The sequence below is a fragment of the Dysidea avara genome, chromosome 9 (genome assembly GCF_963678975.1).
Source record: "Dysidea avara chromosome 9, odDysAvar1.4, whole genome shotgun sequence".
Lineage (NCBI taxonomy): Eukaryota > Metazoa > Porifera > Demospongiae > Dictyoceratida > Dysideidae > Dysidea > Dysidea avara.
Genome location: NC_089280.1, coordinates 6,841,951 through 6,862,522, shown reverse-complemented (window position 1 = coordinate 6,862,522; position 20,572 = coordinate 6,841,951). Strand labels below are relative to the sequence as shown.

At 38.3% G+C, this 20,572-nt stretch overlaps 2 protein-coding genes across 4 annotated transcripts; one reads left to right on the top strand and one right to left on the bottom strand.

The window, feature by feature from the left end:
* Positions 1-2,657: 2,657 nt before the first annotated feature.
* Positions 2,658-11,445, bottom strand: LOC136265672 (uncharacterized). Its single transcript, XM_066060573.1, has 8 exons — positions 11,249-11,445; positions 10,497-10,947; positions 10,242-10,448; positions 8,116-8,271; positions 6,878-7,120; positions 5,287-5,513; positions 3,046-3,172; positions 2,658-2,956 (listed from the first exon to the last, which is right to left on the bottom strand). Exons 1-7 carry the CDS (start codon positions 11,342-11,344, stop codon positions 3,083-3,085), a joined length of 1,470 nt encoding a protein of 489 aa, XP_065916645.1. The 5' UTR covers positions 11,345-11,445; the 3' UTR covers positions 2,658-2,956; positions 3,046-3,082.
* On the top strand, positions 6,801-18,807 carry LOC136265671 (uncharacterized). Of its 3 annotated transcripts, none has more exons than XM_066060571.1 (8): positions 6,803-12,475; positions 12,586-12,791; positions 12,844-13,130; positions 13,177-13,418; positions 13,472-13,560; positions 14,325-14,459; positions 15,245-15,435; positions 16,253-16,347. In XM_066060571.1, exons 1-8 carry the CDS (start codon positions 11,817-11,819, stop codon positions 16,265-16,267), a joined length of 1,824 nt encoding a protein of 607 aa, XP_065916643.1. In that variant the 5' UTR covers positions 6,803-11,816; the 3' UTR covers positions 16,268-16,347. The 3 variants fall into 3 exon arrangements, with proteins under 3 accessions (XP_065916644.1, XP_065916643.1, XP_065916642.1); XM_066060570.1 differs by lacking the exon at positions 16,253-16,347 and adding an exon at positions 18,228-18,805 and having other exon boundaries at positions 6,804-12,475; XM_066060572.1 differs by lacking the exons at positions 14,325-14,459; positions 16,253-16,347 and adding an exon at positions 18,228-18,807 and having other exon boundaries at positions 6,801-12,475.
* Positions 18,808-20,572: the final 1,765 nt, after the last annotated feature.

Genomic DNA, 20,572 nt, shown 5'->3' with positions numbered 1-20,572 from the left:
GTCACTTCCAACTAGCAATCAAGGAAGTATGATGTCACATTACATGTAAATACATCATCATTATCAAAGTAAATAATGAAGAGCCTGCTTCTTTGAAATGAATATAGGTTATACAGGGACAATTAGTAATATAGACTTACTGTAACAGGCTCATTTTTGGTGGTAATTAAATATACTCTCTTTTCTATTATTTACTTTTATCATTATGAGATAACTATTTTTTTTGCGTACTATAACATAGCCAACTATTCTCAAAACAAAATATGTGTGGACACACATGCAGACAGCAGGGTATTTAATAAGACAATATATGACGCTCCATTGGCCCAGTGTGCACACAAAACAACCCGCACACCCCATGACATCTGCTCCAATTTTCTCAGCACTAATGGTATACTACTAGTGGAGCAGTGGATAACTGAGGTGGGCCAGCTTGGCTCTGAGCATGAATACTTATTAAAAACCTGGATGGACGTCTATTTTTATTTTTTTTTTGCATTATAGGCATAACTTGATGCATGAACTTTACAGTACTTGGTGAGTAAGGAAGTACTGTAGGTAGTGACTTTGTACTCGGTGATCTTTCACTGTGGGAAACGGTTTTTGATCCACTAAATTAATTTAGCCAAAGCTGCTACTCTGGAATTGAAGAATTAATACTAGAAGAATAATTTGACACATGTATATACGTATGGTCTTTTACAGGAGAACTATGGGTTGCATAAATTAGAAGTTCAGGATAATGGCTGTAGAATCTCCAAAGATGAATATTGCCAAGTGTCACTCCTAATTAGTGCTCAAAATGTTGTAGCAAAAGATGCCATAGCAAAAAGAAGGGGAAAAAAATGAAAAGGATTTGAGCTCAGTACCTCGTGCTAGCCTTCAGGTATGCTTTTTGCTTGTTCTTTTTTTCCATGTGGCCACCAGTAAAACATCCAACTGCTTTAAAAAATTGTGATTACAAGCAAAGATATAAGACACATGTATATTCTCATAGTATTGGTGATACCTGATAAGACTGTTCAAAGTGTAAATGTACTATAGTGTATACTGCCAATTATCGCCATATGTACTGTAACATGTGAGCCATATGAATTACAGAGATCCTGTTTTCACCCATCACAACTTTCATGATCAGTCTGTCATTTGCTAAAGATTTGAAAGAATCATAATAGCAGTGGCAAAGACATAGGCGGATCTGAGGGCACAATTGTCCAATGATGCCGCTGAATGTCCAGTGGAACTTTTACCTATCCCAATGTACCATTTGGTACAGGTGGGACATCATGGGATAGTCCCATTGTACTACCAGGAGGGATTTAATCCCAAGCGTCCATCCCGTACCATTGTACCATTTGGTACAGGTGGTACATCCCAGGATAATCCCATTGTACTAAAGTGTCCATCCTGTACCATTGAACCATTTGGTACAGGTGGGACATCCAGGATAATCCCATTGTACCAACAAGTAGGGTTTAATCCCAAGTGTCCATCCCGTACCATTGTACTATTGGTACAGGTGGGACATCCCGGGATAATCCCATTGTACCACCAAGAGTGGCTCAAGCCCAAGTGTCCATCCCATACCATTGTACCATTTGGTACAGGTGGGACATCCCGGGATAATCCCATTGTACCACTAAGTGGGGTTTAATCCCAAGTGTCCATCCTGTACCACTGTACCATTTGGTACAGGTGGGACATCCCGGGATAATCCCATTGTACCACTACGTGGGGGTTTAATCCCAAGTGTCCATCTCGTACCATTGTACCATTTAGTACAGGTGGGACATCCAGGATAATCTCATTGTACCAACACGTAGGGTTTAATCCCAAGTGTCCATCCCATACCATTGTACCATATGGTACAGGTGGGACATCCAGGATAATCCCATTGTACCAACCAGAGGGGTTCAATCCCAAGTGTCCATCCCGTACCATTGTACCATTTGGTACAGGTGGGACATCCTGGGATAATCCCATTGTACCACCAAGAGGGGCTCAAGCCCAAGTGTCCATCCCATACCATTGTGCCATTTGGTACAGGTGGGACATCCCAGGATAATCCCATTGTACCACTGAGTGGGGTTTAATCCCAAATGTCCATCTCATACCATTGTACCATTTGGTACAGGTGGGACATCCCGGGATAATCCCATTGTACCACTAAGTGGGGTTTAATTCCAAATGTCCATCTCGTACCATTGTACCATTTGGTACAGGTGGGATATCCTGGGATAATCCCATTGTACCACCAAGTGGGGTTTAATCCCAAGTGTCCATCCCGTACCATTGTACCATTTGGTACAGGTGGGACATCCTGGGATAATCCAATTGTAATATCAACCTGAAGTATTCATCCTGTACCATTGTACCAAGTCAGATATATGTGACCAGATTTGCAAAGAGGGGTTTTCCACACACATATGACATACAATTTACCAATTTAGACAATTCATAACTTAAGATTGGTAAGAGCTATGTACTGATGGTCAGTATAGCGAGTACCAATATAGGTTAATGGATGGAGAAAATTTCAGGTCTTTGTGATTTTTGAACGTGGCCTTCTATGGAAATGGATGTGTGTGGAAAAACCTTTTTCACAAATCTGGATCCTATAGTATCACAAAACCAAGAGAGGTCTGTCAGCCCTGCTTTTACCATTTAAATGATCTACCATTTCGTGTCATGTACGTTTAACTGCTCACATATTTAATCAAAATGTGCACAGTATAAAACAATCCTGTCATTCTAAGTATTAAGCCAATAACATGTCAGTGTGTAACTCGAGACCTACGCTGTGATATAATTGTATAAAGTAATCATTCCTAGTGATTAGAAGAGTTTTAAAGCTTAACATGATACTTTCCTAGGGCTCTTTCTTCTTGGTGTGCTTGGACACTCATTATTATCATCATCATCAGCATTTCTTTTCTTCTTCTTGAACCTTGGTGGTCTGTAATTCAACTTTTATAATTACAGTCTGCTATTATGCTGTTCAAGTATTTTTATTAATTGTACATTTATGCTACAATAATGGCTTACTGTAGTTCATTCGCCTCCATGGCCTCTCTGTATTCCCTCAATGAAACTTTGTATTTTGTAATTTTGCACTTAACTCGATTTTTCCTTCGCTATCTTCAGGAATTGCTTCCTTCACAAAGATGTAATTCTACAATCCATACAGTGTTACATAAATAATGTGTGACAGAAAAGAAATTATACATTCACTATACTGTGTACATTGTGATACCATATTTTCTGGAATCAGTCTTATATATAGTGAATAATCTAATAATGAAGTGGATCAATATCCATGAACATAGCTGGAAATGAAGCAAAATGAGCGATCTACGTTTCACTAATTGATAGTTGGGGCATGCATTCAGATAAAAAAAACATTTAGTCTGGTGTCCCTTTCTTTTGATGTGGTATTTGCAGGTTCACCAGTCACAATCTTGTTATAAAAAGAAGCAAACAAGGAGAAAGAAAAATAAAAGGAATTTTAAGTTTGATTAGAATAAAAAGTAAGGAAACAAAGGAGGTCATCTACACCTGCAGATATACAGGGGTGAACTAATGGATATTTAATCCCTAATTCAGCCATGACAATGTCCACTAGTATATCTGCCAGGCATAGGGCAAAAGGTAACTGACATATCGTATTAAATTTGCATTTGAATGAGCACTCCAACCATATAATTTCTAAAGAACTAAGTTCTATTACGTTTCATTTTCAGCCATGTTCAACCCATTAGGCAGTGTAACATATGAAGATGACTACAAGAAACACCTCTTTAAATACTATAGAAAAGTGGGACGATATTTGTGACACTCAATTGTAATAGTCAGCAGAGAGGAAGTCATATGCATCACTTCAAATCAATACCTTACACTGTTAGTGAAAAGAAATGGGGCACAATTAGGAGGACAATGGTTGGTCCATAATGGATGCATTGTATGTAAACAACAACAAAAAATCAAGCCCGTAGCCCTTGAGGTTGTCGAGTTATGGTTGTCTGAAGGCATCAAGCAGGCAGTTCGTCATCCATCAGAGAATTTTGCTAAATTTAACATCTGAAGCATTTTTGGCTATTGTGAAATTTTGAGTTTGTTTATACCTCACCAGTACTGCCAAGACACTATGAAGACATTGTGAAGCTGGTTTTGGGGTGATATTTTTTTGGCCAGAAAAGCCCAAACCTTCATGATCCCTAATATTGTGCTGTATGATATGTTTCAGAAAAAATTCCATGAAACGATGCCTATCACATGTACAGGTGATGTGTACAGCAAGCTATTAGACAACATAGTGAAACTATATAAACGTTTACAATATTAAATCTAGGTGAACCTACGTATTGTAAGTACAAAAGGTGTAAAGCTTGTTGGTGTTGCATGATCACAGACAAAAGGTGACATGAAAAGTTTCACAGTAAGATAACTCGTAACAGAAAAAAAATTGTACCAAAAAGTTTTGTAAAAAAAGGTGTGGGAAAGTTGAATAGCATATTATGTTTACTTGTGGTCATTACGCGGTTTACACCAAAATTTTTCGCTAGTTTTGCTCTTACCTCTGCATTTAATGCATCCTGAAACCAAACATCTTTTTAACAAACTTGGAGAATTCAGACAAGTGCACACAAACTGCTCCAATACATACAGTGGTTAGTGAAATAGCTGGCTGACCCCAAGAAATGTAACTAGATGAACTGACAGATGGCTTTACACCCTTTTATATGCATACTGTTTCCTTCCTTTTCTTGTGCAGAATCTTCATTATGAAGTTGCACAGGATCAGTACATATTATTATACGGATGTTGCATGGATGTTGTTATACGGATGTTATTAACGTGTTCTTTAGCTTTACCCTAGTTTGATTTGTAAGAAGCAAAGTATTCATGCTCTATACATACCCCATATGAAGCAGCTTTTACTTTGAGGTTATGACGACAATACAATATGGTAGGTTTATCTCAAGTAGAAGTTTGAAACACAGACATAAGCACCATGCACATAGATGTGAGCAAGTAACTGTTTATGTAGCAAGGTTGCTAAGTTTATAGTGAAAGCCTGTAAGTGTCAGCTATTTACCAAATCATACAGGTGTTGTAATTTTGAAGAGGTGTGTATGTATGTACGTATGCATGCATGTATGCAGATGTTTTAGGCGCTTGTTACTCTTGTTCTTGTGCTAGTTCTGTATTAAAGTCTTTTTATTATTACCATGATGTACTTGTTTGCTTAGCAAAGCTTATATAGCAAGCATCCACAGTAAATCTTACCACTGTTTTGGCTTTTGCCTTGACTTCTTCAAGGACACCCAATCCCTCTGCTTCTAGTTCCTTGAATGCATCCACAGCTCCACTCTTGTACCCATAAGCCCTAAACTTCTTGGCATAAAGCAAGGCTGATAGGTTCAGCTGTTTTCCAGGCAATTTCAAGCAGTACCCGGGTGTATTCAACTCTGCTCCCGAGCTGCTGCAATCCAGAAGGCTACTGTCCTGTAGACCTATAATAACAAGAGAGCATAAACATTGTAAACAGCAGTATTTACCATACCCTTCGTTGCAGATCGATGACAGATTATAAATTAAACTATGTCATGATGCATTGTGTTTTTTGAAGTTTAGCTTTTATTGAGGTTATTTTCCTCAAATACCCTTTGGTCTCAACTAGTTAGATACCATTAACAATTTTTTTCCACGCAAGTCACATGCTTAGGCGAATTTCAGTCACAATAGTGATCACTGCTAGCGTGTAGAGACATTGTTACAAAGCATCACTAAGTCGTTAAGATAATTATATTCATCAAAGAAGAATTATTTTAGCACTAAGTGCAGCAAGTGAGCACTGTTTTGATTAGGAAGCCACCAGCACACAAACATAGTTGTTACACGTACATGAGTATTAATTTAAATATGTTATTTGAAAACCTTTGTTTACATGTTTATATTATCTAAAGACCTTTGGAATGGTACAACTATCACCTCAAGTTTCAAGTGAATATTGTACTATTCCTCAAGTCTCTAAAGTGGTGTAGATGTGCAACAACGGATATATACTGTAACCTTGATGCATACAAGCACTTTAGCAGTTGATACTAGCATACCGTATTGCATGGCCAGTCTCGTATAAAATCCTGGTTTCGTCTAGTCATCAGGATTGATAACATCATAACCACCATGAATGCCCATTCATAGCTTTAATAGGTATCATTGAAACCTTTTACATGTATAGCTGATTAACATCCGATTAGTGTTGATTTTGGGAGTGATAAGAGTTAAAAGAAATAAGCACCTGGGCCATAATTCAAGACAGTATGGTAATAAATTCAATAGCTTGCCTGAATACCAGTGCAATTTCTACCTGTATGCAATGGATGTAAGAAACATTTACTCTACAATGAAAGAATTTATCACTTTCATAAACATGAATAGTATGTGTGCATTGAGTTGAGCCTTGAGAAAAAAGCTAAAGAAGGAAAACTGGATTGTTTTCCAAGAGAAACGGACCTTCAGGTAACCAAAATACCAAATGCTTAGTGGTGACAGCGTAGGAATCAACAACAGACATGTACAGTTTGACTCCATTACATGTTCAGAACAAAACCATAACAGATCAAATATGGCTGCAATGGGAATGTATGGTGAAAATTTTGATTGGTCATATGTAATGTGTTGGATGTCAATGAAACTATTTTGAACTATTTTTAGTAGGTCAAGCAGTAGCTACTACAAATGAGCCAAATTTCAAGCGTGGGTGTGATTCCATTATTAAATATCTGGTTCAGTTCTATGTTTACACATACTATGGCATGCACCACCTGTCATTGTATATACTTGCTTATGTAAATTAAATACAGGTATAGCATACTTGTCTTTAGCATTTCTACTTCTTCCTTGATGTTGCCACGTCCAGTCATATAGGCTGTTTGCTGGCAACACAAGCTCACAAAATTCACGGCAGCTTTTATTGCTGATTCGGATATTACGGATGCTATTTCATCACTTTGCTGGGTCTCTACAGCTGAATCATCATTTTGCACTTTGATGTAGGATAACACATGTAAAACTACTGCAACCCTTAAGACCTGTCCTTTAGATTTGCTGAGCATTCCTACATGTGTAACAAGTCTCATTGAAAACTGTACACCAATCATGCTCACAAATATGTGGGTATGCAATAGCTATAGCAAAATAAGCAGAATTTCCAATGCCATTAAAGCAAAGTACACCTGTTTACTGTAAAAATAAAAAAAACTTCTCCAACAATCAGTGAAACCATATTAATCATTTTGACAGACTTGTACACTATTATGGTAAAAACAAAGGTTTATTTTTATTTGTGAGCTGGTCTGAAAAAAATCAGTCTTATCACCTATTTACAAGCATGAAGGTTTTATCTCACCAATGGTTGAAGCTATGTGTACAAAATTTTCTCCCATTTTGTATCCTTTCCTAACCTTTAATATCATCCACTGAACAAGTAGCCAACAGGTAAGTTTCCATTGTAGATAGTTTTTTACATAGGTTGACCCTGGCTCAGCTGTATCAGCTGAACTCTACAATGCATGGTGGCAGTGGCAGTGGCAGTGGGAGGGCAAATGGAAGAGAAAGGCTAAATAAGGAATGAATTATACCAAGAATGGACCATTAGGGGCTCAAAAGAAACACCACAGAGTTGTACAGCCATACACAGCCATTTCCTTGTTACCAAGAACTCCATCAAGGTCCCAGACAGCTTGTACTGCTTGCCACTGGGCTTGGAAAAGCAGCCAGCAGAAAACAGACTACTTGACACAGGCTAGTTGTCACTGTAAAATATGATAGTGTATTCTATAGCTTTGTATTTGTGACTAAAAAAGTCAGTTTTGCTGTTGATGGCGAAACAACCGATTTTGTCAGATCCACTCACATTTGTGTTCAATATATGTTTAGGAGACCACACAGGATAACTATTACAATGTTAACACTTCAAGTGTCTAACAGGAAATTACTATACTAATATTTGCATAATAGAATAATGTTACTGGTACAGTGGCAAACGTCACCACAACAATGATTCTTAGGACTCAATGCACTGCTGATATTACAATATGATTATATACGTACCTGATAGCAGATCATCCATACATGCCAAGGCTTCCAACTGCTCCAGCACTTCATCAAAATATGCAACAAATACTTCTGACTTTTCCTTGATGGTGAAAACCCTATCCTTAGGGATTCCAGTTTTCCCAGGTATCCAGACTTTATGTAGAACCTCAACTACATAGCAAAATAGCAAATGTGTGCTAAACCAAAATGTACACAATATACGTACATCATAATTTGTTGGTTTTTTTTATTGCAAGCAAATCTACATTAATGTATTCTGGGTAAGCTGTACTTAGGGATAAGAAATACTTCAACAATACCAATAAACACAATATTTTACTGACATCAACATTCTAACGGGCAAGGAATTGAATAACCCAGTAGGGATCAAAGTAATGACAACCATCTGCTGGTGTGCAAATTCAACCATTAAATACTTAGCAAAACCAACAACAACAAGGCTACAGTAGAGAAGTAGGATTTTCATCACTTTTATTGTTATGACTCCTATAGCATACTATTCTGATTTCCTCTGCAGTTAATCAGCTCACCCAACATAGTACAAAAATTATCTCATTTGATTCTTGCATGAGCTAGCACACAAAGCTATTGATGCACTACCCACAAATCGATACCTATGTGCTAGCATAAAAAGAAGGACACAAAGGAGGACAAAGGTAAGTCTACGACCTATGCTTTTAGGTCTCATGGTAGTTTAAAAGGCATATCTTGAGTCGATAAAGATATCAGTTTCACCAAGAGTAAACAATACAATGTTAGATATAGATAAAAAGCAGAAAAAGGTACATTATCACTGTTACGGTTGACTTCATAGTGCTGTTGCCAGTGCATAAGCAATGGAGCATACCCTTCCATGATAGCCAATAGTTCAAATCCAGGACTATGGGTTTCTTTGCCTTTTACCTGAAATTCTTTATTGCAAAATCTTTTTAAACCATCTTTTTTACCATACATTTATTGTAGTGTTCATAAAGCCAGCCGGTATCAGAATCAATAATTCTGTGGCCAATACAGGGTGTATACTGGTTATTGGAACAAGCATAAGAAAAATTATATAAGGATTTTAGACTCCATTTAGCCTGTTTTGGGTGGGTAATAAATCTCATATACTCTACCTTGTTTTCTAATATACTTCATACCTTCAGGCGCAACATAACATATATTTAATATTTTAAGTTTATCCAATGAGATAACCAAGTGCCCCCCTTCTTTGCAAAAAGGGTGGGCAACGCCAAACTACCAATGAATATGCATTCCTAGAATGTGGTGATGTAATGAGAACCGCTAAATAGTGTCACATGGTTGTCATGGCACTAGCATTGTTGTGAGAAGACCAGCCGCTTTTGCCAATGGTACGGTAGAAACTACCATGGAAGAGGTACATGTAACTAATTTGAATGTAGTATAAAATAGAGTCTAAAACAATTATATGGGTACGATTTAGAATCTGTGAAATTTATAAACCCCTCAGGCCCTTAGTAGCACCCTAACTTTGCTTGTGCTCTACAGATCGGGCTTTCGTGGTTTGTAAATTCCATAGACCCACATCATGTCGGTATAACTATTATTTAAATTAGAGTATATGTAGTACTACAATAAAAAGTACTGAAACAAGCTGGATTGGAGTAGTACTGTATGTAACGTCCAGATATATGAAGTGTGAATAAAACATCCCTACTGCGCAATGGAGATTCTAATCATAGAAATTCACTTCTTATCGTTCTACAGTATCTGGACATAATTACGTACTACTCAAATCCAGCATGTTTCAGTAATTTTTATTGCAGCAGTACTATACATTGTCCCTACTCTAATTTAAACTTCCTCAGTATACTGGTTGCTGTACAGCAAACTACTTCACAATATATCAGCATCCTTAAAATTAGACATTTAAACACTGGACAAGCAGCACATCATCCAAGACGCATATACACTGTGTTGATTAGTGTAAAGTTTGTTCCATTGCACTAAGTTACAAGGGGGGAATTGTGTGACCTTCTTTCAAACTTCCTTTTTGGAGATAGTGACCACCCCAACAGTACCCACAGCCATAGTAAAACGGTTATTGCGACTTACAAGTACACTAGTTATCTACTTATAGTTTAATTATTGGTACTCACTGAGACTCTCTGTGAATTCCTTTTTCACTGGTTGCAGTGTTTCAAATCGAGAATATGCAGGTTGAGGGAATAGCCACAAAAATCGTTGTGCAAGCCCTATTTCAGCACTGCCACATTGCTCAATAACAGACCTTGCAATGCTGGGTTGGCTAAACCCTCCAACTGTGAGACTGGTACTTTCCATTGTGAAATTTGCATCACCTGTTACTGAGATTAAACATGTATGAGGTAGAAATAGTAAATTATTCTTTTTACCTGTGTTACGAGCCCATGAGCTTCCATTATAGAGCTGTAAGAATAGAGCAAGTTCGTGAGAGAGCTGTATGTTCTTGCCTCGATACAGGTTAAGTTGGGAGAGAAAAGTTGACAACTCATCATATAGACCAAGCAGCCGATTATTGTTAGATGCCATCAAGTCTCCCATCTTTTCACATGTTGAATCCCCTAAAAGCCAAACCGGATCACGAGCGGAGCAGTTACATTTTTTCCTGGTACACTGTAGCAGATTCAGAAGGTAGTGGTACAGACCAGACTTTGTACTGCCTGTCGGCATATTAATGGACTCCCAAACAAGAACTCTTTCAGACCACTCAGTCCCTGGGACTTGTACAATTGCAGGGGAGATCATGAAGCTCGTTAAACTAATGAGTCCTCCAAGCACAGATATGGGAGGTATACACAAAGCTTTACCTATTTGAAAGCAGCCCTACAGTGGTAGATAAAATGTATTCATTAATTGAACAACAGTGTGCAAAAAGCTTTAATGCCATACATTACACTGTAATGTGCCTTCACGTCCACATCTATTTAGTGGAGTTTCCTATTAGCTAGCAGACTGGTTGAATTGTATGCAATACATGTAGCTTGTTATTAGTTACTAAGATTTTGCTTAAACCAACAGATGTAATTTTATTAAGCATACATGCACTATTTTGAACTTGTATATGTGTGTACACAACTACTGTCCACTGGTTGTATTCATAATTTACAAATCCATGCATACATACCTCTTTCAGTTCTGGAAATAAACTCCAGTCCAGTTCTAGGGCCCAACACTTTTCTAGCCGTTGTCTAGTTTCTCTGCTTCTTGGATCGACAGCCATTGATACAATCTAATAACGCACTTTCCAATACTATTAGAGTGAGTACAGCATTAACAAAATATTCTCTACTTATATGGATGGCCTAAACTCCTTACAAGGAAACCAGCAAATGCACCCCATGACAATGGTACATTAGCCAATCAAATAACAGAATTTATTTTGAGTAGACCATAGTTTTAGGTGTAGAAGGCAATCATGCAGTGTTAAGATTCTTCAGTGGATAAACAACCCTCACCAATGGTACTGTATCATCAGGGAGGGTTGTTTATCCATGTGATTGATATCTATGAGGTGTGCAAGATATTTGTCAAGAATTGTACAATGCTGTTCTACTGGTAAGAATTCTACTTACATTGAGACATTCTCTGCATACCACCAACTTTGCACTCCACTGTTTCTACTTTATTCACACTGTTTATCCAGTTTGATTGGAGTGTAATACACTGTACTGCAGGATAGTACTTGCTTGACAATGTTACAATCACTGTCAAATCCCTGCATCAAGACTTCAGTGCTGAGGAGGGCTGCTTTTGGTGTAAGATACTTACCTAAAGATTTTCCCAATTACTGGCAGACTTTGATGGACTTTAGTTACAAGGAACATCATAGCAGTGCTATTGCAATTGGAGACTTCCGGATGTGTGTGGAAAATTTACAAGAGATGGATGCTGCTGTTTTTCAAACAGATGATCATTTACTTCAAGAATTAATAGCGTGTAAAGATCAAAAGGGTAGACCTTTAGGTCTTATCTTAATTAGCCACAATAACACTTGCCTTTTGTGCAATTCGAAATTGCTGGTGAGAAAGGATCGGCCTTCTCCAGTTATTGTTTATGATGATAATTTGGGATCATTGCATGGTAGCCATTACCATAAATATTGTCAGAACAGGTCTTGTAGTTTTACCCAGTATTATGGCTACTACACTTTGCAAAGGAATGGCTCTACTACTGTCCTTTACAACAGTGACTGGGATTCCTTAGACTATTTTGTGTCATCTAGAGAGACTGTTTTTTCAATGACAGTGCTACTTAAATGTAAAGCTGAAATTTTAATTGGTCAACTTAGTTTTAAGCAATGTGCAGACTTGTACAACTACATTCACAAGTATGGTACTGGTGACAATGCAAGGTATGTAAATATGAAAACATAATCATTTATGGATGCATACATGCAATCATTCCACCTACAACTATTATCACTGTACTGGCCTAACATTGTGATCCATTTACACCATACAGCAACAGTGCAGCTATTCTCATTGAAAGACAAATGCTTGATCGCAGACGAATAGAAGATGCATTTTTCCAGTTTGCTGTTCTGGAAGTAGTGCAATGGTACCCAGGAGAGTTTGACACATCAAAATTGCAGTTACACTACAATGCTACAAGTACTATTTATAATGTTACTGCCATTTATCATGGCCTTTTTATGAAAAAGTGGGCAGGTACAGTGGTATGATGCATATGTATAGATATGCATTAATTATCAAATTGTAGGACATCGTTGTGCACGACCAGGATGTGGCAAAGCTTTGGTCATAGATGGCAATATGAAGAATCATAGAAGTGTCTGTCGTGCAACAGCTGCTGGATACACTGAGTACAAAGGGCTTCCTGGTAGAGTACAGATAGGCTGTACCAATACACCTGCCTACAAATCATTGTATTGTGATTCACATAAACCTACGATTGCCAGTGCAGCTGAGTCAGATAAGATTGTAGGTGAAAGTCCTGTCGGCTTGATTATAGCAAAACGAGAAACAAGATCGTCGATTTTGTACAAAGTATGTATAAACAGAAAGTGGGTGTCATGTACACCCCATTTTGCAGGTAGTTTGGTTAGGCTATTCAGAAGCAGACAGTACTTGGGAGCCAGCCTCAAGTCTACCAGTAGGAATGGTTAGGGAGTATGAAGAAGGTGTAAAACGTGATTTGGTCACAGATAATTACACTTCTGGTGGCCAAACAGTTTGTACCATGACTTCTGTTGTGTCAAATTCTTCAGTCACACCTGCTTCAGAAGCAAAGAAGTTGCGCTTAGAGTGTACTCCAATTGAGTCAGCTAGTATGGGGTATGTTAACTTGAATTTGTGTTTACATTAATATATATATATATATATATCAGAGTATTTATTGATCAAGAATCTGGCACTTCAGTAGCACTGAAATGTAATACAGAGAAAGACAAACATCGTAAACATCACTACACTGCAGGTACAGTTTATGTATATATGGTGTTTGTAATATTTAACTTTGTAGTTTATGTACATTATGAATGTGCATTTATGGTTGTTAAATTATTGGTATGTTTTAAAGTAGTGAAACATTTACCATTCTACTTTGTTTTCAGCTTTGTTTCACCTGTTATAAATGACAATACAAGAAGTGCCTCTCTCTGCAATAAATCCAGTCATGCAATTAAACTAGCACCCCCACTATCAATTACTGGGAAAGCCATTCAGCCTTGTTTATTACCCATTATACAGTGTTATAATCAGGAACAGCATGAGAAGTACCTCCAATCACAATGGAAATTATGGACAATCCTAGTGACAGCCAGTTGCAGTGGAGCCACACATGTTGCTGCAAATCATCATCTATGTGGTTGAAGAAAGAAATAGGCCACAAAAGTAGGACGCAGGCACATAAGTCCACGGTGCATGAACTCTAGTTGTTGTGGTTGATGAAAAAGCATGTCTTGGACCAAAGCAATGTCAAACAGTAAAGAAATCAAGGCTGTAGTGCGGTTGAATTATGCTTGGCTTAAGGCATCAGTTAGTTAGTTGGCTAGTAACTATATAACTTGTTGGAAGGGTTTAGTGCCGCAAACATATCAGTGTAGGCTAGGTTTAATGCACAGGCACTACATCCTTCCTACGTTAATTCAGGAAATATTTAGTGTAACGATCCTAGGCAAAATTTTCATTTAGAAATATTTTATCCTGAAGCCTTTAACCAAGGTACATGCATGTTTGTAGGGATAGCTGCTGGTGCCTGGCCATGTGGAACAATAACAATGCTAGGAGAGCTTTTTGGAGCAGAGTCAAAGACCCAGATATATGGATTTGTACACACATTTCTTCAAGAGAATGAAAGAGAAACTAGCAGTCTAGGTAATAAATTTTAACTGCATATGCATATAGTTCACCACTAGACCAATTTCATAAAATTTGAGTATATCCAGAATAAAGGTGATATACAAGTATTTGGCCACTACAAAATACATGCATAATGCATGTATTTGTAGTGGCCATGCAATGTCTCTACTGCACCCTAGTCTAAGTATGGTATGGATTAGTAGTGATGCACTGATATTGATACTAGGTATCAACCCTATTTTGGCATTATCAGACTTGTATTGGCTATAAATGCCCGATACTAACTGACACTTTGTATGATGTCGTTTAATTGCTTTTCAATACAGTAGCGTGCATAGCAAATTGAATGCAGTTGAGCAAGAGCTGATATAAGTGCTGGATTCCTTGAAAGAAGCCAGCTACTGGCACTATTAGTACAGTGGAAAGGGCAGTAAGCCACTAAATAAGATTTATTGACGTCATAAACAATCCTTACATTCGTGATTGATGGCCACAAAACCAGCAAACTCAGCTGGTTTATTTAATTAGCTGGTTTTTACTTAGGTATTTTTTGTAAATATAAAGTCTGTCTGGCAAAGTATTGGTATCGGATCGGTATTGGCCATTTCCACCTAAAATGTAGTTGGTATCAGATCGGTAGTGAAAAAGTGGTATAGGTGCATCACTATGGATTAGGGTATGTTTTCTGCTCCTATATAAAGTGATTGCTGCTTCTTAAGTTCATTAATAAGTTTTTTAGAGACTTCGTACTATGTATGTTTTCTTTAATTGCATAAATTTGTTGCTCCCATACTTGTTAGAGTTTGTGATCTATGATGATGGATGCCACCTGAAAAGATTTGCTACAAGCAATAAAAGAAATGAATTAACGCCTACAGCAGAACGTCTAGCATCTCTAAACTTTGTAGTGGATAGATTCCACTTTTCAGGACACACAGATCCTTGGTGTAAGAAGAACTGTAATCCAGATTCATTTGAGGCTTTAAAAAAGGTATACATAAAGTATGTAGTGACATGCCATGGTAGTTTAATATAGCACACATATAAAATATAGTCTATATACCGTATATATATATGCAAAACATTACAACTGGTAAATTGTATAGGGGGCATCATTTGTAAGAGCATACATACTGTCATGTAGTTTACAAAATAGGTTAGTTACAGTCATGATTTATACAGTACAAAATTATTGTGTTAACAATTATGGTAACATCTCGTACAGTGTGATGGTATTGTACATACACATTAGGGATCATGGAAAAAAATAAAAAAACTATACTTTCATGACTCCTTGGTAGTATTGTTGAGGTATGTATATCCAAACATAGGTGCCTTTAATTAAAATGCTTCTAATAGATTGTTATGAAAGTTTAAAATAAAAGATCTACTTATTGGGATAAAAATTTCTCTGACAGACTGGCTGAAATAACAGACCAACTTTGCTATGGTTAAGAATAGTGTAACTCGACTAAGGTAATGGCCTTGGTTTTTTCACTGCTAGATATCACTTCAGCCCCGGTATGTACTCATTAGTATACTTCCGTACATACAATGCACATATTTTTCAAAGCAACCGGATTGATTGCAGAGATGTTTCTCATACATACCAATGTTGTGTAAAAGACGGACCATAGCTAAACCGAAGCTTATTAGCTAATTCACTTTCTTAGTATGGCTGGGCACACATTCAGATGCACAAATTTTGACTGAAGTATAGGGATTAGAAGTCCACTAGTACATTTAGCTATGTATTTCTTTGATCTCTAATCCATCTTAAAATTCATAACTTTATATTTATACCATAGGACAATGTCTTTTAAATACAACTATACAAGGTGCTGAAAGCTTAAAAGTTTGCAGTGAAGTAATAAGTACATTATTACTTGCAAACCTTTCAGGTATTCGATAATATTAGGGAAATGTAGATTTTATGTCAGCACTAGTTTGTGAATATATATTTAATTGTGTATTATATACTGTAGTTATGGGCACAAGTGCTCTGCCTGATATAAACGCACGAGCCTGAGTGCCATCAGGTCCAAAGGCAAGTGTGTTTATACAGGCAGAGCATGCACAAGTGCATGTTCTATAACTGTTATATAACTAATAGGTGGGGAGAATCTCACAAGACAGCTGTAGTATTTATAAAAGCCAGGTTTCTAACATTGATTGTGGGTAACCAAGCCAAACGCGTTGCGATAACGTTCCCTCTACAGTAATGTAGCCACCTGAGATATTGAAAGCTAGTACACTATGGGATAATTATATCATTAACCTGCATTCACTGTTCTACTCTCATCATGTAGTGCTCAGCATGCCAGCATGATCACTCAATCGCTTTATAGACTAAGCACCGGACTAATCAACTTAGTGATTCTTTCGAGCGAAAAAAAAGCAGCCAATAGACGGCTTAAGTAAACAAAACCTAACTACTAAACAATACTAGTCTAATTCGTACTATTCACACTGGCTAAACTCAAATCTGGTGGCATGACAGAAACTGTTTACCACAATCGAACATAAAGGTGAGTATTATGTAGAATAAAATAGTTTTATTGAGTTATTGTTGTAGTGAACTACAGTTTAATCTGGGCTCAGATAGCACCAGATTAGTAAGGTGTATAAGTATGTTTATATATGTGTAGGCTAGAGTTGTGGCCACTGTGTTGGCTTTTTCAATTGCTATTGGCTGCTTGGTAAACATTACACGTATTGATGACGTTATGGCCCACAATTGACCTTTACATGTCAGGCTATGAAAGAATTCAAGTGATCTGTGAGGTGTCTTTCCACCTATTAGGTGAGGTGTTATAGTGATCTCGGCTGCCGGCACTTGTGCATTGCTGTACAAAACTGCAGCCAGTGCAATATCTGTATATTGCACTGTGTTCAGTGTATTATAACTTATAATGCACTCGTTGCAGTCTGCAAAACGCAACTAGTGCGTTATAAGTTATAATGCACTCGCTGCGATCAGCAACAGTGCCATATACAAATTATGGCACTGGTGGGGCCTTTTGAACTGCCCACGCAGAGTGGTACATATGTATATACTTACTGTGTGCAAGAATTCACATAGTACAAAATTCAGACATGGGGCCAAGTACATTTAAAAGTACTTAAGTAAAGTACAAGTACTTTTGAATTTTCCAAGTACAAGTACAAGTACTCCAGCAGCAATCAAGAGAGTACTTAAGTAAAGTACAAGTACATACTGGAAGTGCTTAAGTAAAGTACAAGTACATTTGCTGTAGCAAAATATATACATACTGTATTCAGTGTATTGTAGTATGTAAGTGTGCCTAGGGGCATGGTACTTTCAGGCTTTTGTCAACCATTCTCTCTCTTAAACCCTTAAAATAGATAGCAGCATTGCTTTTGTTTGCTGGAATGCTATGACATCATTAATCATGGCTACACGATACATAGTAAGGTTGAGGAAGGCACTAAAATAATTGCAAGAAGTTGCTTCATACAATTTTGTTGTTCTCATTGTACACCCATTGTGTACAAACTACGTATAATGTGTGCAGTACTTACAAGTACTTAAAAGTACTTTAAGTACTCAAGTACTTACGTACAAGTACTTGAGTATAAGTACAAGTACATTGGAGAAATTAAGAAAGTATTTAAGTTAAGTACAAGTACTTTCAAATTTGTACTTAAGTATACTTAAGTATAAGTACTCATGTACTTGGGCCCATGTCTGGTGCACATACGTATAAGATAAAATGTACGTGTATATATATATATGATTTTTGAATGTATACATTACTTTAGGTTGACACTGAAATATGTGAGCAGTTATTTTCATGGCTTTCAAGGTATTCCAGAATAACTCAACATATGTGCAAGGAACGATTTATGTTTTATCTTTTGTACCTTTGTGATCTGCATAATAGAAACACATGTTAGCTAACACATACAGTACTATCTTAATTAATGGTAGCTTTTATTTCAACTGAAAAGAGTGTGACTATGTAAATGCGCATGTGATCATTAATTGGTTGTTTGCACTTTAGAGTGTGATATAATCATGATAGTAACACTACATTATAGTGTTGGTCTTCCTGTTTGCCTGGACTTAATTAGCCAACTCCTGAAAATATCACTTCTTATACTATGTGCCTATAAAACTCCTTTATTATTTAAAACTCAACATTGTGAAAGCAACATTGTTACTTGTAATCATGTAATTATGCAAATAATATTTGACAACAAAATGAAATAATCATCAATTGGAAATTGAGAAAAAAAACCCATTCAATCTAAAAGGAAGTTTAATCAATAAAATGGCATGGAATGGAGACGTGGAGATTATCCCGGGATGTCCCACCGGTACAATGGTACGAGATGGACACTTGGGATTAAAACCCTCTTGTTGGTACAATGGGATTATCCCGGGATGTCCCACCGGTACAATGGGATTATCCCAGGATGTCCCACCCGTACCAAATGGTACAATGGTACGGGATGGACACTTGGGATTCAACCCCTCTGGTTGGTACAATGGAATTATCCCGGGATGTCCCACCTGTACCAAATGGTACAATGGTACGGGATGGACACTTGGGATTGAACCCCTCTGGTTGGTACAATGGGATTATCCCGGGATGTCCCACCTGCACCAAATGGTACAATGGTATGGGATGGACACTTGGGATTGAACCCCTCTGGTTAGTACAATGGGATTATCCCGGGATGTCCCACCTGCACCAAATGGTACAATGGTACGGGATGGACACTTGGGATTGAACCCCTCTGGTTGGTACAATGGGATTATCCTGGGATGTCCCACCTGTACCAAATGGTACAATGGTACGGGATGGACACTTGGGATTGAACCCCTCTGGTTAGTACAATGGGATTATCCCGGGATGTCCCACCCGTACCAAATGGTACAATGGTACGGGATGGACACTTGGGATTGAACCCCTCTGGTTTGTACAATGGGATTATCCGGGGATGTCCCACCTGTACCAAATGGTACAATGGTATGGGATGGACACTTGGGATCCAACCCCTCTGGTTGGTACAATGGGATTATCCCGGGATGTTCCACCCTGTACCAAATGGTACAATGGTACGGGATGGACACTTGGGATTCAACCCCTCTGGTTGGTACAATGGGATTATCCCGGGATGTTCCACCTGTACCAAATGGTACAATGGTACGGGATGGACACTTGGGATTCAACCCCCCTGGTTGGTACAATGGGATTATCCCGGGATGTCCCACCTGCACCAAATGGTACAATGGTACGGGATGGACACTTGGGATTCAACCCCCCTGGTTAGTACAATGGGATTATCCCGGGATGTCCCACCTGCACCAAATGGTACAATGGTACGGGATGGACACTTGGGATTCAACCCCCCTGGTTAGTACAATGGGATTATCCCGGGATGTCCCACCTGCACCAAATGGTACAATGGTACGGTATGGACACTTGGGATTGAACCCCTCTGGTTGGTACAATGGGATTATCCTGGGATGTCCCACCCGTACCAAATGGTACAATGGTACGGGATGGACACTTGGGATTGAACCCCTCTGGTTGGTACAATGGGATTATCCTGGGATGTCCCACCCGTACCAAATGGTACAATGGTACGGGATGGACACTTGGGATTGAACCCCTCTGGTTGGTACAATGGGATTATCCCGGGATGTTCCACCTGTACCAAATGGTACAATGGTACGGGATGGACACTTGGGATTGAACCTCTCTGGTTAGTACAATGGGATTATCCCGGGATGTCCCACCTGCACCAAATGGTACAATGGTACGGGATGGACACTTGGGATTGAACCCCTCTGGTTGGTACAATGGGATTATCCTGGGATGTCCCACCTGTACCAAATGGTACAATGGTACGGGATGGACACTTGGGATTGAACCCCTCTGGTTGGTACAATGGGATTATCCTGGGATGTCCCACCTGTACCAAATGGTACAATGGTACGGGATGGACACTTGGGATTGAACCCCTCTGGTTGGTACAATGGGATTATCCCGGGATGTTCCACCTGTACCAAATGGTACGGGATGGACACTTGGGATTGAGCCCCTCTGGTTGGTACAATGGGATTATCCCAGGATACCTTACCTGTACCAACGGTA